This window comes from Gobius niger (assembly GCF_951799975.1).
Source record: "Gobius niger genome assembly, chromosome: 6".
NCBI classification, from domain to species: Eukaryota; Metazoa; Chordata; class Actinopteri; order Gobiiformes; family Gobiidae; genus Gobius; species Gobius niger.
The window spans coordinates 10,041,870-10,059,055 of NC_136857.1; the positions used below are offsets into that span (position 1 = coordinate 10,041,870).

General features: G+C 39.8%; 2 protein-coding genes across 4 annotated transcripts in view; one reads left to right on the top strand and one right to left on the bottom strand.

The window, feature by feature from the left end:
• LOC306964538 (band 4.1-like protein 1) overlaps positions 1-5,747 on the top strand; it is a 67,875-nt gene extending 62,128 nt beyond the window's left edge. For all 3 annotated transcript variants that reach the window (XM_079558584.1, XM_079558585.1, XM_079558586.1), the window contains 5 exons: positions 275-334; positions 1,760-1,849; positions 1,967-2,047; positions 4,488-4,604; positions 5,514-5,747. In XM_079558584.1, coding sequence (XP_079414710.1) covers positions 275-334; positions 1,760-1,849; positions 1,967-2,047; positions 4,488-4,604; positions 5,514-5,519 — 354 coding nt within the window. In that variant the 3' untranslated portion in view covers positions 5,520-5,747. The remainder of the gene's footprint in view (positions 1-274; positions 335-1,759; positions 1,850-1,966; positions 2,048-4,487; positions 4,605-5,513) is intronic.
• Positions 5,748-10,609: 4,862 nt separating this feature from the next.
• The window catches only part of cntn3a.1 (contactin 3a, tandem duplicate 1), a 140,684-nt gene continuing 134,107 nt past the window's right edge, over positions 10,610-17,186 (bottom strand). The window contains exons 22-23 of the mRNA XM_079558591.1: positions 13,278-13,446; positions 10,610-11,152 (exon numbers count right to left, since the gene is read on the bottom strand). Coding sequence (XP_079414717.1) covers positions 11,064-11,152; positions 13,278-13,446 — 258 coding nt within the window. The 3' untranslated portion in view covers positions 10,610-11,063. The remainder of the gene's footprint in view (positions 11,153-13,277; positions 13,447-17,186) is intronic.

Sequence of the window (17,186 nt, forward strand, 5' to 3'; positions counted from 1 at the left end):
CCGATGGCAATGATACTTGTACAAAGGAGTATCCTACGGTTTAGAGGAGCTTATGCAAAAATGCACTTGTTGTATTGTCAAGTCAGTTCTTTCTGATTATAATTTGTAATAACAGAGCCCAGATTTTTGTTTAACTCAAGTAACCAGTTTTTTACACATTGTAGAAAGGTTAACCTGTTAGCCTTCTGAGCATGGATCACTATAGCACCTCCAAGAGTGTCTTATGAAAACCATTTACACAATACCTTTTCTCTGTTCTTCTGTTACATTTTAGGATCAAGGTCTCAGCGCACTCAGTGACGTTTCCTACTCAACTAGACAAAGTGTTTCACCTGTGAGTGCCTTTTGTTTTTGCAATATCACTTCAGTATCACAAAAACGTGTCCATGTAACTATCCATATTCATTGTATGTGAAAATCTTCTTTCATTATACTCTCATATGTACAGAGCAGTTCAGGTGTTAAAGTGGTCATCTTAAAATGTGGAAATGTGGTTATTTCACGCAACTGATGCTGGGTAGTTCATACGTATGAGTTTACACACGACCAGCCCTCAAGGTTGTTGGGCCAAACCTAGTTAAAATGATCGTGGATGCAATATAAATGCGAACGTGAAACATTTTGAAATACTTGGTACAAAGCAAACTTTAACCTTGAGTGGAAACGACAAAAACTAAAGAAAGGACGTCCACTTTTACTCAAAATAGTGATCCATAAACTGATACTGCAAGTGTGTTTTCAGAGACTTTGGGCCCGATCTTGTGCATCAAAACGGAGACGATAGCGTGACATTTTGCGCTCAGTCGGGGCGCCCTTTGTGATCTTGCCACTCCAGACTTGGCGCATTTAAGTGGGTTGAGACATACACATTTTCCTCCAACCAGATCGACTCCGTGTCCAGGAGAGTGGTTGTGTGGGGTGAACATGTGCTTTTGTTTTGCTTCGCGTTCACGCCAAGCGCGGCCGATCCGCGCCACAGCGTAGGCTGTAGCTCTTTTTCTCTCGAGACGTGAACATCGTTTAGCTCACGATGGGGTAAATAAAGTTTTTAGTTTGACCTGTGAGAGCCTAAGGCTTAAGAAAGAACGCAAGCCAGCGCAATGTAAACGAGGAAGTGAATGTCAGCCGTGTTTCCATCAGTGCAGTCACCTCCTCTTGTGACGCCCCCTCACAGGTGGCGGAGGCGAATGGCACATATAGCTCCGCCACTCGGAAAATAATTCGCCAAGAGCCTGCGCCGCCCCGTGCGCCGCCACAAGATCTGGCCCTTTATCTTTATTATTACAGATAGTTATTTCACATGTGCTGCCTGGAATACACTCGAAAGCCAGAGCATATTGTTGTTGTGTCTTTGGGAAAACCTCAGAGCCCACCTGCCTGTGCGATGGTGATGTGTGAGTGATTGGGAGTCTCGTTACTTCCCCAGAGCAGAATGTGGGGAGGGAATGAATAATGGCCCGACGTCGTGGTTCGTGAGGCTAGTCAAATCAAAATAAATTCAAGACATTCGTGTTACATACTGTATGAGATCCATGTCTACCCTATACTGTTTTGTAGTGACACAATATATACGATAAGACTAGAAAATAATGACAACGCTTATATTGCACTTTACAAGCTTGACAACCAGCTTTACACTGTAATTCATTCACCTCATACCTGGTAGTGTAAGCTACATGTAAAGGCACAGCTGCTGCTCTGAGGTAAACCTATCTGGTGCCTTATTAAACTTTTGTAATTTTGTGACTTCCTTTTTCAGGTCCATATGAGCACCTTTAGCAGAGACAGCGCTGGGTCGCCCATCCTCATGACTGAAAACGTTACCTCAGCGACCACTCATGTCACTAAAGTAATGGAGCGCTAATTGAATTTGCTAAGCATGTCATTAATATGTAATCAAGTCCCGTCATCCCGGCTTTTACAGAGACAGATAAATGGGTTATATCTATTTTAATTATGTTTTCAGACGGTGAAGGGAGGTTACTCCGAGACCAGGATCGAAAAGCGGATCATTATTACAGGGGACGACGATGTGGACCAGGAGCAGGTCAGAACACATTATATTTCGTGAAATGTAATATTGCTATTGCTTCATGGAGCCGACTGACCACAAGTAATTTCACCATATTTGTCATAGTCCTGGTGTTTATCCATGATTTTGACAGGCAACCACAATTTAATCAACATAAGCTATATTTTTGTTCAATCAAGCGTTTTACTTTTTGGGCCAGAGTTAGGAAAAACACTGTATATTAGGTTACAGCTTTATTTTAACGTCCAATTTAAAGGTTCTCAAACTGGTACGCTGGCTGCTTCAGGTGATACCAAGGCCCATCTGCAGCCCCAGTCTGTTTAATTTGATTATTCTGGAGATGTATTTGTTCTATTCTAAGTTAGTTCTTGTTAAAGCTACATTAGTCAAGGTTCATTCCTATTTTAGTTCTTGGTTAGTACTAGTTTAATGTTGTTATAGACTGGGTCAGTATCTGGTGGTACTGGTGGTTCCCGTCCTCTTCTGGAACTTGGTGTGGGAATTTTAAAATCACACAGATCCGCACGGGCTAGAAAGCTCACTACTTTATGAGCACCACGGTGACATTTCAGGCGTAGTCAGACGACAAAACGCCCGAAACATCACCGTGGTGCTAATAAATGGGTGAGCTTTCCAGCCTGTGCAGATCACTGTGATATTTTTACTATATTCGGATTTTTGATCCAACAGGCTGATTTAAATGTTTAGAATGTGCATGTTTTTATCCGCTTATCTGTGGAAAATTTGATAACCAGTGTTCTATCTGCATTTTTAACCTCTCACACCCAGTTGTATTAGTGATGATGGGCGATACCACATTGTTTTGCTACGACACTGATACTTTTGGGGTAATTTTCATTGATGTTGATGTCAATACATCGATAGCAATACTGGTCATTTCATATGAATGCATTTCAATCCATATACACGTCTAAGACTGGTACTTTTATATTATTGATGTGTAAATTAAAATGGTGTTACTTTAACTGGTTATTTAAAGTACATATGACACATTATGTAGACACAATTTTGGCTAAAACATAGTTTACACAATTATATTAAAGATTTGGCTCATACATTTCCCCAGCTTTCTTTAGTTTGACCATTTTTGTGATGTTTAAAGTTTCACTTCCTTATTGGACACTGACAGGAATTCATACAGATAGAGGCAAACAATTGTAAACTGTTGCCACGCCAACCATGTGATGTCAATGGGAAATGAGCCAAACTTTGTAATTTATTTATTTATTGGAAATGAGTGAATGGAACTTTACCACTATGATGTCACTTTACCTCTATGATGTCACTTCCTGTCAGCAGCTTTAAAAAAAATATATTTTCTGCCCAATATTCATTCAAATTGCTGCTTCACTGAAATATAATGATGATTATCACTTACAACAGATTGTTATTCATCTAAATAAGTAATATTTTCAAGAGTATTAAAACCTGTCATATGCACTTTAAACAATGTACAGTAGGGAAAAAAAAGTATTTGGCCGAAATCCAATAGAAAGTCTATGGGGAACTGACCAAATACTTTTTTCCCCACTGTAAATGTGAAACTAAATACATAAACAAAGTAGGACATTAACGACAAATCGAATCTAAACTAGCAAATTACAATCGATGCTTTTTTACCCGGTATTGATACCTAAAAAGTAGCTGTTTGGTATCGATCCGCCCATCTCTAGTAATAGCAGTAAACACAAGACAAGACAAAATGTTGGTTGTAGTGCAGTATTAACAATGGTACCACTACACTGATACAGAAGTACTACTATTAGTCTCCAACATCTGCCTATTTGATGTGCCTTCTTCTCATTACATTGACATTTTGTGACTTATTTCTATACTTTAGATTAAACAGGCTTTTTTTCGTTGCTAGAAATCCTCTGTCTGACACTGACAAAAAGGCTCACTTGGTTAAAGAATTTACTCAAAGTCAAAATTTCAAGGCTCCCAAAATGGTAGTTGCCGAGTGTTGTTGCTCCTGTTGGATGTAGCCGGAGGCAGTAATTAACGAGCTCTGTTGTGGGCCGTACCACATTAATGGATCTTGGTGTTTTTGTCATGAATAAATTAACTTTGCACAGTGTGGGGTCAATGATATCGCTGATAATAAGTGATAATACTCACACATAACAGCGCCAAATAGGTAAAAGAAGACTGTTATCATTACATGGACTCTAATGGGTTTGGAGAACATACTGGGTCATCAAAATTTCATCGTGGTGGAAAATTTTAAACACATTTTCTAATATTCCTAAGGCTTTAATCAACTTGTGCGATCTAGTAACAATGTTATGTTGTTGCTCCGTGATTTTAAATAGAAAATGACGCTCAACCCGTAAACCGTGTCGTTCCCCCGTGTGCCAGCTGAGAATGAGCCCAGTGTGTTTTCATTTCATTATTTATGAGATCCCTGTAATAAATCATGTTCTCTCACATTTAGGCGCTGGCCATCGCGATCCAAGAGGCCAAGCAGCAGCACCCAGACATGCAGGTGACAAAGGCAGTGGTTGTCAGGGAAACCGAGTCCTCCACTGAAGAACGACACGGGGCTTCTGAGGTACTGGCCCACACACGTCAGATATTCTGCTTTTAGCAATTTGAACATCAATGTAGCACTCTCAGGTGGTTTGTTTGCTAATTTAAAGCTTTGCCGCGCAACATTTCACCCAGAGCTTTTATTACAGATATTGCTATTGTTGAAAAAAGAAACCAAACAGGCCTTTGCTGTGAGTGGCTCCCCTCTCATACACCTGACTGTAACTTTACTGGGAGCAGGGCGTCTCTAGCTCGTCTCCATGGAGATGTTGACGAGGGGGGCCAAATATGAGATTTAACTAGATTATTTTTTGATTACCCACTGCAAAAAAAAAAAACATTGCCTGTGTCGAGCTGGTCATTAGGAGTTTTATATAATAATAATAGGCAACAGCATAATCCAAAATGTTACGCACTATGCCTTTAAAGTCAGATAAATTGTCGTTGGACATTTATTCGATGTGTTTGTTCGTTTACTCTAGTGTTATGTAGGTTAAAGCTGATGTATTTAACCTCCTACTGGCTTCGACTTAACCAAATCTAAAAGTGTAATTTTTTTTTTGTCACCTTGTCGCCATATTTTTAAAGGATTTTTGTCATGGTTTGCATAGTTTTTTTGTCCATTTTTTTTCAGGTTTTGTTGCATTTTTATCACAATTTGCGTTTTCGTCCTTGTTTTCGTCGCTATTTTGATGTTTGTTTGTTTTCTTAGCTTTTAGATTTGGGTAAGGTGGGGATTAAAAAGGTGAAACAGTTTCGGTTGTGCCTTAACAACAAAGATAAATCCTTATATTACTACAGTATCCAGCAGTTTCATTTTGAACCTTTCTTTTTGACATTTCATATTGTTGTATAAGAAGTTGAGCTGGTGTACCTATAACATAACCCATGCCTTTAAACTTCCCCTCTCTTCTCTCCCCCCCCCCTTCAGTTGTGATTTTTCAAGACTACAGTGCCCCCCTGTGGCCCCACCTGGACCTACCACCCACCATCTGAACGACAGTGGCATCACCAAGCAACCAACCGACTGTGCACATTGACTTCCTCTCGTCGCTCTATTTATTTCGCACAACCCGAGAGGTAGCCCTTTCTTCTCGGACTCTGACTTGTAGCTGTAGTAGTCTATCCAAATGTACAAATCACTGGGAATGTTTTTTTTTTTTTTTTCACTAAACACATCAATGTTCATTTGATAATGCGTGCACTTAACACTGACACTGTGGAAGATATTAGAGCGCACACATTACACTTAGTAGTAGATCAAAATGTTTTCGTTTTTTCAAAGGTAGTGCATAGGCATTACAAATGAGCCAGTTTCAGTCTCCATTACAACTGCTCAATGCCAGGGGCGTGTCTAAGGGGGTGGCCAGGGATAGCACAGGCCACCCCTTGGAATCTGAATTTCACTCACTATAACGTATGCCCACACATGGACAAATCTGACACATGAATACAAATCAATGCAAGTGTCTGATTCTCAATAAAAACATGGGCTTTATGGGACTTGGAGCATCACCCAGTGCCACCCCTGGGCCACCCTAGTCAAAGAAGTGTAAACACACCCCTGCGTAATGCTTTGAACACGCAACTTCTCTTATTAACCTTCAGTATTGAAAGTTCTCATGGGGCAACAACAATGAATACAATTGCAGTATACTGTTCAGTGTCTTGGTGAGTGGGTGGTGGACAAGATTATGCAACATCATGTGACTTGAGAGTTGCTCTGTTGTGTTGTGTCTAAATGGTATGCTTGGTACACTAAGGTTTCAAATGTATTTAAAGGCCCTATACCTTTTTTTTTTTTGGTTTACAAACAATGGAAGAGCTCCGAACTTCCCTAACCCATTTCTCGATTTCATAACTTTCGGGGAGCGACACTGAAAACTCTTTTTGCACAAACGCCTGCTCATTCACACACAAAAAAAATCTGATAAAAGGCCTTTAATTTAATGTATTATTTTAAGCTTTTATAATATATACAGTATAAATCCATTGACTTGTTCCATCGGGCAGCGCTGAACCTCTGAAAAGTATTGAGAAGTATTTGCTTGATATTAGCATTCGATACTGTATTCCCGGTCAGGAGTCAGATCATAATGCTTTGGTATGAATAAAACAGCGGTGGTACAAACTTAAATTATTCAACAAAAACAAGTTTCCCGACTAAAAAGCCTCATGAGAAAAAAAAAAGAATAGCAAACAAGCCAATTAATGTTGCCCCTCCGTGTATTCATCGTGTGATTATAATTTGAATATGTCCTAAAATGAACTCAGTAATTCTCAACTAGTTGCATCCACTGGGAAACCCTTTTTTTTCCCCTGATATGTTATGAATTGAACATTACCATTTTTTGGAGGAACTTGCAAACATTGTCCGTGAACTAGCAAGAAACATCTAAGCAAAGTAGAGAAAACGACAACTCCGGGACGACTCTTGTTAGCTGCCGCAAATTATGACTTCAGTATTTTACATTTTAAAATCTCCATTGGTATATTCTTGAACGACCCAGTCATTTTGTTAACACAACCCTGATCTCTGTCATCATCAACACTCCTCTGTCTGAACGTGCCCAGCGCTTCCTTTTGGACCAACCAGTTGAGAAAAATGTTGCAAGTCTCCTTTATTTCATGGACAAATTTTGGTGCAGGAGACACTCAGCTTTCTCCTGCATGGTGTGTAGTGTTTAAAAATTGATACCTACAGTAGCGTCTGTCTGTGTGATCCGGTCGATGAATGTTAGTTATGAACCATAGATGTGTAGTGCCAACTGAAGTAGCAAATAAACTGTACAAATTCCTGATTTTGTATGAAATATTTCTGATAACTTTGTATAAACCTGGTTGATTTTGAGTACTCAATCTACCACAAAAAGCCACATCATGGGTAAATTTGGACTTGGCGAGTGTAATCTGTGTGTTGTCATGTCATGGGTTTATCGGTGGCGGACATTTTGGATAGTTTCCGATTTAACGTGTGGTGTAATTGTGTCATAAACCAGAAACATGGAGTAGAAAATTATGCTGAAAAAGCGTGTGTGTATATTTGGTGATGGATTGTGAAGATGTAAACTTTAGTAAATAAATGGCAATGAGCTTGTTGTACACTAGAGGGCGCCGGTTTCCTACGCAAAAAGCTTTGCTCCAGCATCCTGCCTCATCCACAAAGGACAAAATTAACAATTTCACACCCAAATATGAAATCTGCTCGTCTGCGCGATGACCGCTCTGGACAAGTCACGTAAAGCATATAGCCACAGCGACCTCCCCTTGGCTGCACAATGAGGACACCTGCTGTGGTATGATTGGATGACCTCTGGATGACCCCTAAGCGTAGCCCACTCTGCTTTCCTCCCTGTACAGATCCAGCTCCCCCACCCCCCAACCCCTTTCTCTCTCTCTTCTGCTGCTTTCCATCTGCTTGGTGGTGTGTCTTTGCTGTACAGTGGACTTGCATTCTTTCAAAAATGAATAAACAAGGTGAAAAATTAAAAAGGCGCGTGTGTCCGGTGTTCCATACGAGCCACGGTTTTGTTGTTATTGCTGTGCGCATTACGGTTTGAAAATCAATTAGTGTTGCAATGCTAACACTTCTCCAACATCACATACTTGTGTGGAGAAGGAATGTTATGGTTTGGAGAATAACTGTAGAGTCATTGCAGTATTCAGTCAAATAACATGTTGATTCCTATTACCAGTGGTTCTCAACTGATGGGCCGGGTGGCAAATGGTAAAAAACAAATCATTTTGATAGTTTTTCTTATGGTCAATGCATGTATTAACAGAACTCAACTTTTTTAGTGCCAACTTTTTTCTTTGGGTCAGGCAGTGTATCAAAGGTACATTATGCATCTTTTATGTGGAAAAAAAAGTTGATATGTTTGCGCATTTGACCTTGTAGTGACCCAGCGGCGCCTTTACTTTCAATCACATTTGTCTCTACAATGCTCCAGACTCTATTGTTTTGTAGGTTTTCTGGTGAGAGAATCCTAGAGACCACTGTGATGGGAAGTAATGGTGCCATGCTGACCACTCATACAGCCGCTGGGCCACTGCAAGGTCAAATATGCACAAATATCAACTTTTCTTTCTACATAAAAGTTGCGTTATGTACCTTTAAAGTTGACATTATAATTTTTAGTTTAGGGTCAAACTGCTTATGTTACCTTGAAGATGGGCCCCAAAGCTACACCAATTGGGAACCACAAGGTATATAAGCTGTTTGACCCGAAACTAAAAATGATAATGTCAACTTTAAAGGTACATTACTCAAATTTTATCTGGTGAGAGGGTCTGTCAGCGCTGAAAACCTTCCAACAATTGATCCTGAAGCGTCCTAGAGACCACTGCGATGGGAAGTAATGGCGCCATGCTGACCACTCATGCAGCCGCTGGGTCACTACAAGGTCGAATATGCACAAATATCAACTTTTTTTTCCCCAGATAAAAGTTGTGTAATGTACCTTTAAAGTTGACATTATAATCTTTAGTTTAGATCAAACAGCTTATGATGATGATACCTTGAAGATGGGCCCCAAAGCTACACCAACGGGGAACCACTACTCTAATAATAAAGCTGCACAACATATTGCCAAATTGTAATCATTTAAATATTGGGTCATGGAATAATCATAATAAAAAGCCTCAACATGTCACAACATTAGTAATTTAGTGATTTAAAAACGTGCTGTTCATGTCTACACTTTATAAGGCATAGAAAAATATTGCAATAACATAATCACTGCAATAAAGTTACCATTTTTCCACCTTTGTCATATTGTGCAGCCCTACTCCGCATGAGATTTCAATCAAAGACAATGAAAACATAGAAATATTGGACTGGCTTGAAATCCTAAAAAAATGTGACAGTGTTGTGATTCAACCGCTGCATTTCATTGTTTAGTAGGACCATGCTCATTGTGGATGTCGTCATCGTCATCCTCCTCAGTCATACCCCTTGTTATTTAGCTGTGTTCATAACAATCCTGCTGTTAAGTTACCCAACCGATTCTCTTCTCTCTTTTTCACAAGCTTGGTGCTAAACTGACCGGATGACTCGAAAACTCTGCCCTAAACGTGCTCTTGAAAATGTCTGTCCGAAAAATATATTGTCAACAAAGGCTGTGTGTGTGTGTGTGTGTAATGTTCTGAATGAGTGAAAACATGTCATTTATTAATATAACTCATTTCTCCGGGAATGTTGAAACTTGTATAACATTGTCACCGATTGTGTGTTTATCTGCATCATTGACTCACTCAGTCTTCGAGCCACAGAAATGAGGAACATGGCGATATGTTTATTAAAAGCAGGTTGACTCATTCGCCCGAAGCCACGTAGGTACATACACCGTCCATTCTCACAGCGAGAGACAGGAAAATATCTTTCTTACGCGGTAATAAGCTATGTTAGAAAAGTCACTGCCACTGTATTACAATGCTCATCATGACAGACAGAGGGGGGGGAAGGCATGTTCCGTTTTTTCTGAGCCCGAAACGCCCAAATATATGAAAAAATAACAATGTCGAGACTGCCGTAGGTGAAAGCATGAGCCCAAAGACGACAGGAGAAAGGATGGGTCAAAAAATCCTAAGACTTAAGGCTCATTGGGACCTGAGGATTCATTCATACGTACAGTGGCCTACTCTTCTCTGTCATTGACGTCAATAGAGGAGAAAAAACAAGGCAAGACATGGATTCATAGAAACAAATTTGCAGTTTTACGATGGAAGCCATTTTTGAGGGGGGGGGGGGGGGGGGGGGGGTGTCTGGGGAAGGGGGGAGGGGGTCTACACATTGCAGTTGCTCACAAAGATACAACAGGTAAAACACCTTTGGTAACCAGTCAACGTTCATGGCAACTCTGAGGTTTTTCAAAGTCACATGGTAAAAGCGTGATCAAATATCCAGGCAAAGATATAAATCTCTTCAAAATTCAGGTTGGTCTTAAAGCGAAAAGGCGAAGAAGCTCTGTCGGCGCACAGAAAGAAAGTTCTCCATTGAAATTACAAAGATTTTTTTTTTTTTTCTTCCCACCGCCCCACTGAAGTCAGACTCAATTCTGGATGAGCTGAAGTGCTTCACCACAAGATTCTTTGTATAAAAAAAAGTCAAGAAAAAAAAAAAACCCATACATTTCCTTTGATGGTGACTGGCACTTTTCCATTGACAGAATAAAACATACACATCCAATTGTGCGCCACACATTGGCCGGGCCCCCAAGGTACAAATATCCCCCCCAAAAAAACGTATCTTCAAAGGGACCGTCCTGGAGCGACTGAGTCTATTCTAAATCATAAAAGACACTTCAGAACGAGCTGTTCCCTTCAGGTGACTCCTTCAGAGAGGATCGTCTCTTCTTTACAGGGAAGAGGCAGGGGCAGAGGTGCAGGTTGGATCGGCTGTGACCAGTGAAGCCTCCTCCTCCTCCTCTTCAGCAGCAGCAGCAGCAGCAGCAGCAGTGTTAGTTCTCCTGTGTCCTCTTCGTCATAAGAGGCTCTGGACTGTGAGGAGCAGGGCCATGTTGAGCAGGGGACACGCCAAGGACCGAGGCGCTGCTCCGATGGCCACCGAGCCTGCAAGGAGAAAGTCAACATGTCTAGATCTGTAATATGAGCCCCGTTTTATCTGTATGACACGCACAAGCAAACAGAAGCAAACAAAAGATGTAAAGACCGGAGCTTTGATACACTATGAGGCCACCATGAGGCTCCCATTAGTCGAACAATTCGTACTGCATTCGTTGTTGTTGTGTCCTTATGCAAGACACTTCGACCGTCATGCCTATATAATCGAAAAGCTTCTTGACAAAAGCATCAAAATAGCGATGGAAACAGGGATGAAAACGCACCAACAAAGTGACGGAAAAGTGCCAGAAAAAGTGATGAAAAAGCAAGAAAAAAGCCACAAATGAGTGACAAAATAGTGACAAAAATGCAACAAAAGAGTGACAAAAGCATGCCAAAAACACATTAAAAAAAAAGCAAAAAAAAAAAAAATAACACAATGAAAAATGTGAGAAAACCTCGTCAACAACTTTCAAATGTGGCGTTAGGTTTGGGTAAAGCCGAACAGGAGGAAACGCACTCGGGTAAAGTCGGGTGGTAAGATTTGATACAATTTACAAGTAAATCCACATCTTAAACTAACATTCTGTTTATTGATGTAGTATTAAACACAAAACTCCATTGTTATTATTATGTTTTTTTTACCATCAGATTGCAGTTGCATACAATAGCCTATATAATGCAATTCTCCACATGAAAGTGTGAGCAGAGGCACTGCTCGCTTCATGAAGCAGAGGAAAAGCTGAAAACATAATCAGTAAAATGTCGGGAAGAAAAAGAAGTCGGAAATGGCCAAAAAAATCACTACTATTATTAAAGCTACTATGGTGCATAATGTAGTAAAACTCTCCGCACTGCAATCAGTATTATTACCAGAGCAGCTCATTATTGCTTCCTGTCAATGTTGCTCTTTTGATTGAATGTGTATATAGCATCTACGCGTGCGCGCACAAAAGCATCAGTAGATGGCACTAGCATACTGTCCCAGATTGGAAGATGCAGCTTTTAAGTTGGTGAGTGTGTGAGGACAAAGGCAAGCTTATTTCAGAAGATATTCTGAAGAAACAAAAGTGCTGTCAAAAGCCAGGGTGCCTTTCAAATGGATCCCTTGAGGCAGTAATCATAAATCATAATTGGGTTATATTGGTTAAATATGAAAGATGAAGCCAGTCATGAGGCCCATCTTATCTTCAATACAAAAGCCATAAAAAACGGCTATTAGATCATATTATTTTTACCCAAGAAAAAGGAAGCAAATTACATCTAAGTGACTATCTGCTATTATTCTAGATTAAGACCTTAAATGAGGATCAAGTGACTTCCTTAAACATAAGTGAATAGGTCAATCATCCTTCTCATAATAAAACATGTTAAGGCGACACTTGTCACAGCCATTAAGCTCTGGTTGACTGGAGGTTTGACAGTGATGTTACATGAAGCGTATTATGTATTGCTGCTGCTGTAGTTCAACTGAGATGAAGGTATAAAAAAATATGCCACACTAAAACACAATGGTTCCGATGATCTTGGATAAAAATAGAGGAACGGGGAGCCATGTTGATAAAGGTTCCACCAGGGCGACAATATAAATCACAATCAAATGGAAAGTGCTTATTTCAAAGTCACGGAAAAAGCCTCAGTTGTTTTGGTCATATAGTGATCTCTGAACAACAAAATATCTATTTCATACCTCATTGGTTTTCTTATTTGCAGGACATGCAGACCTGGTCTTTTACAATCTTAATGTGAGTTTAGCATTTCATATTTCAATATTCAAAATTACAAAAATTCATTGATCAATTTATCACTTCCCAGCATCGTTTTGTTCAATACTTTATGTCCATACTTTTTTGTGATGCCTTTATTGACATTTCTTTTTAATGGCCATCGACTTCTCTTGAGACTGCATCGGAATCTGCCATGGAACAAATATTCCATTCGCCAATCTCTGATCACAAATCAAACTACAGCCGAATCTTTTTTCCCCCCAAATAGTTCCGCCATGTTATACAATTGTGGATTTTTGCCATATTTCTTGTGAAAAGACCTCAGGCCTGTTGCAACGCATGGCTCCTGCTCTCTCTATCTGAAAGAAGGACATGATCACATTTTACAATATGGTTATATCGTGCACCTGCTATCTTGGGAATGGTGATCTGCCGGCTGCTGCTGCCCTCTCCTCCTTCACTGAACGGTTTAATTTGGATCACGTAGTCTTCGTTCACTGGTAGAGACAGCTCCAGAGATGTGGTGTTGGTCTCCACGATGCTGGGGCTTCTGTGCTTGTTCTGGCTGTACATGACCTACAGAGAGCACAGAGGGACAAACGGGACAATAAGAGATTTCAGATGTACTGAGTCGAGTTTATGTGTTGATATATCGACAGGGAAATCTAGCTTATATTCCCTTCAGCCGGATCCCTGAGATGTAATGGACTGTCTAGGACACTAACAAGGATGGATTTAGTGGCGCGCAGACATGATTGTTATAGATCACTAGGTGCAGGCAGGACAGATAAGACCAATTTTCTGAGCAGAGTGCTCAACTGGTGGACTTGGGCACAAAGAGCGGGTTGCTGGGATGTGATATGTTCTCAGGTTTTATTGTCATGACGGTTGTAACTTATGTAATTGGGATGTATGGGAACAAAAAGATTCATTGCACAGGTTTTGCAAAGCTGTCAACTCGACAAGGTTGTTTGAATTGAGGATGACGGTGAACCTAATCGTGATGATGACCAACTCTTTAATGGAAAGCTCCTGGACAACTGAGAGCTGACAAATAACAAAGTAATAAGAAATAATTGAGCGACACATCAGTTTCTTGGCCAGTGTAACGGCTCATTTGAAAGCTAAGACCTGCAAAACTGACCGCTTGTGCTGTTGCCGCATTTTTTGAGCGTTTTTATGTCGTGTTATTGTCTGTTTTTTTAATCTCTTTTTTTGTTTTGTTTTGGTAATTTTCGTGTGTTGCTTTCATCCTGTTTTTGTTGCTTTTTCATCTCTTTTTTCATCCCGTTTTTACGCTTTTTTGTCAGTTTTTCATCGCATTTTTGTTGCGTTTTCCTCACTCTTCACTCGTGTTTTTGTCGCTTTTTTATTGTTGCTTTTCCAGCAAGTTTCTGCCGCTCTTTTGCCATTTTTTTGTTGCTTTTTCATCCTCATTTTCGTTACCATTTTTTAAGCTATTTTCAAGATGCATTTTAGATCTGGGTATTGACAAACTGGAGAAAATCTGCTTGGTTCAGGTGGGGGTTAAGAGGTTAAGGAAACATAATACGTATACAATATAAAGTATATTTTATCACCTTATATGACGTATGCTTTCGCCTAACTTTGTTCAAAAGCTGCTAATTATGCTCTGATGTCAAGCGACGCATACCATTGTCTAAAAATAAATGAAACCGTTAATTAAGCTGACAATAAGTCATGTTAGTCTTCTGGGCTTTCAGTGAAAATTACTAAGCGGCTTCAGGCTGTAAAAACCTAATCAGTGATGTTTTAATTTGGAGACATGGATCCGATTGTAGATTACAATTTAAAAGGTTATTAAACAAAAGCAAAAACAGCAATGGCTCAGTTGGAAACACTGAGAAGTGTGTTTATTTATTGTTTATTTGGTCGGGACAGCACATGTTAATGGACACACATGAGACTCATGTTATGGAACTGATACTATGTTGACAAGGGGTCAACGTAAATTCCAGAGTATGTCAAAAAAGAAAGTAAGTCCCGAGCCCATTCCTGTGCAGAGTTATGACTTTTTGAAGAATAACCAGAATGCTCACTCCAGCCACTAGCGGGCAGCTAACATTTAACAAGAGTGTCCAGCAGAGGGCACTGACATGATAAGTGATCAGGATAGAAACAACACATTATAGCCACATGGTAAATGTTAAGTCCGCCCCAGGGCAGCTCCGGCTTCAATAACAGCTTACCATCACTGAGTGTGGTGTAAATGAATAATGACAATGTAGCACTTTGAGAACGTTGTGACACAGGCTGGTAAAGAGCAATACAAGTGTAAGCTGTTGTTATTGATTAGGCTACAGTCAAGTCAGGGCTTTGACCAAATCAGTGCTATTTTAAAATCACAGCTCATTTACTATTATTCATTTATTGAAAAAATGTTCTCATTAGTATTTTCCTGTTTACATTATATATGGCCCACGACCCACTGTGGGAGCTGAATTTTGGCCCACGACCAAAATGAGTTTGACATCGCTGTTGTAAACAGACTGTCAGCTGCAAATGTTATCATGAAACGGTGGCAAATGTTACATTTTCAAGAGAAAATGTTTTGTGAACTATTTCCTCCATGAAACACAGCGATATGAGCGAGAGAAAACTGCAATCACCAAACCTGTTTGTCCTGCACTCTCCTACACATTTATGCCTTGCTTATCCACCTTTTACAGCATGTTCATGTAAGTCTCAAACATCTTTATCTTTTTAACAATGTGCCACTCCACATAATGGACAGGATGGGGAACAGCCTAAAAACATACTGTCTTTGCACACAGCTGTCAGCAGCATGGCAGCCCCAAAAAGGGACTTGTAACTGTCTTTTATATCCTTATAATCATGGCTTTCAGATCGTCAGGGAGACCAATGAAGCAAGAGACAGTCTGTCAGTCTGTGCCTCACAAACTTTTTAGAACTTTACTTTCTCCGAACTTAGCTCTCCAAATTATGGTAAAACGTTGAGTCAAGTAGAGAGAAAAGAGGTGTAACAATATTGAGATCTCATAGAATGTTATTCTTATAGGATTAACCTCATGGTGTATATTGGTACATATACTCATAATCATCACATTAATCGAGATATTGAGGGGAGAAGTATTGACGAAATGCATCTTCAACACCATAATATTCTGACAAAACTTCAGTGTAATCATATTTAGTCATATTTAATATTTAGAGAATGCGTTGGCCCAACATTACTTTGCAGCAGTAGTTCCCAAATTGTATAGTCCAGTGAACCCCATTGACATATCCACAATCAGACTTCCGTCTCACCTCAAGTGTACTATACTCATTGTTTAAAAGCGGTCAACAAAAAAAAGTCTTTTATAGGTTATTTTATTGGTGCATTTTTCAAGAGCTTTAGATAAAATATTCATACACTTAACAGCCTCTTAAACTTAACTTTGAAATTCATTGTTCACGGCTTTTTCACTTGACAAGGAAACAATAACTATGCCTTTTAGACGCCATGACATTTGCCGTCAAAGGCGACTTACTTTGCAGTATCACTGTATTCAAATTCAAATCAAAGCTAATTGTCTTTGTATAGCCCAACAAAACAACAGTCGTTGACTCACAAGGTTGCACAAATATTGACTTAACCCAAAAGGAACAGTTTGAAAATCATGCCACAGACTGTGACAACTAACAAATGTAAAAGCCAATGCAACTCTACGGGAGGAATACAGTTTTTGAAAGAATTCTCCAAACGGAAAATATAATTCAGGTCATTTGGGACAGGATCAGTATGGCCAATAAGCTCAATAACTTGAAATTCTTGGGGTCTATTATAAGGATGAATAAAGTTTTACCCTCTGACATGAAGGGTGTGGCCAGCATCAAAAAGGAAGTTTACTCCAAAAAACATGAAGTCTGAGAAAATCCGCCTCTGCCTGATTTAATCATAAGCGTTTGATGTTTAAAGCAGTACTAAGTAACTCTTGCCCCTAGAGGCCATACGCGCAACTGCAGGTGTCGTAGCAAGTTGCGATTTTTTAACTTATTAATTATCTTGGAGAGTAAATACTGCGCTGACAGAAAAGGCGAAGGGAGAGAGGGATATTGTGCATCCAATTATACAATGGAAATATTTTTTTTCACCCAAAAATATTGTTTAAGTGGCACTAGCCCACAGTTAGCTTTGCCCGTTAGCCTGTTAGCTTCTTCTTTGTGATTCCATTAGTGTATATTGGTGGCTCCGACCCCGTGGCAGGAAAGTTGCAATTGTGGTTTTCTGGCCTGAGACACCAGGGAGAGATGAAAGACCTTCCAATCATCCCATAAACACTTGTATTACC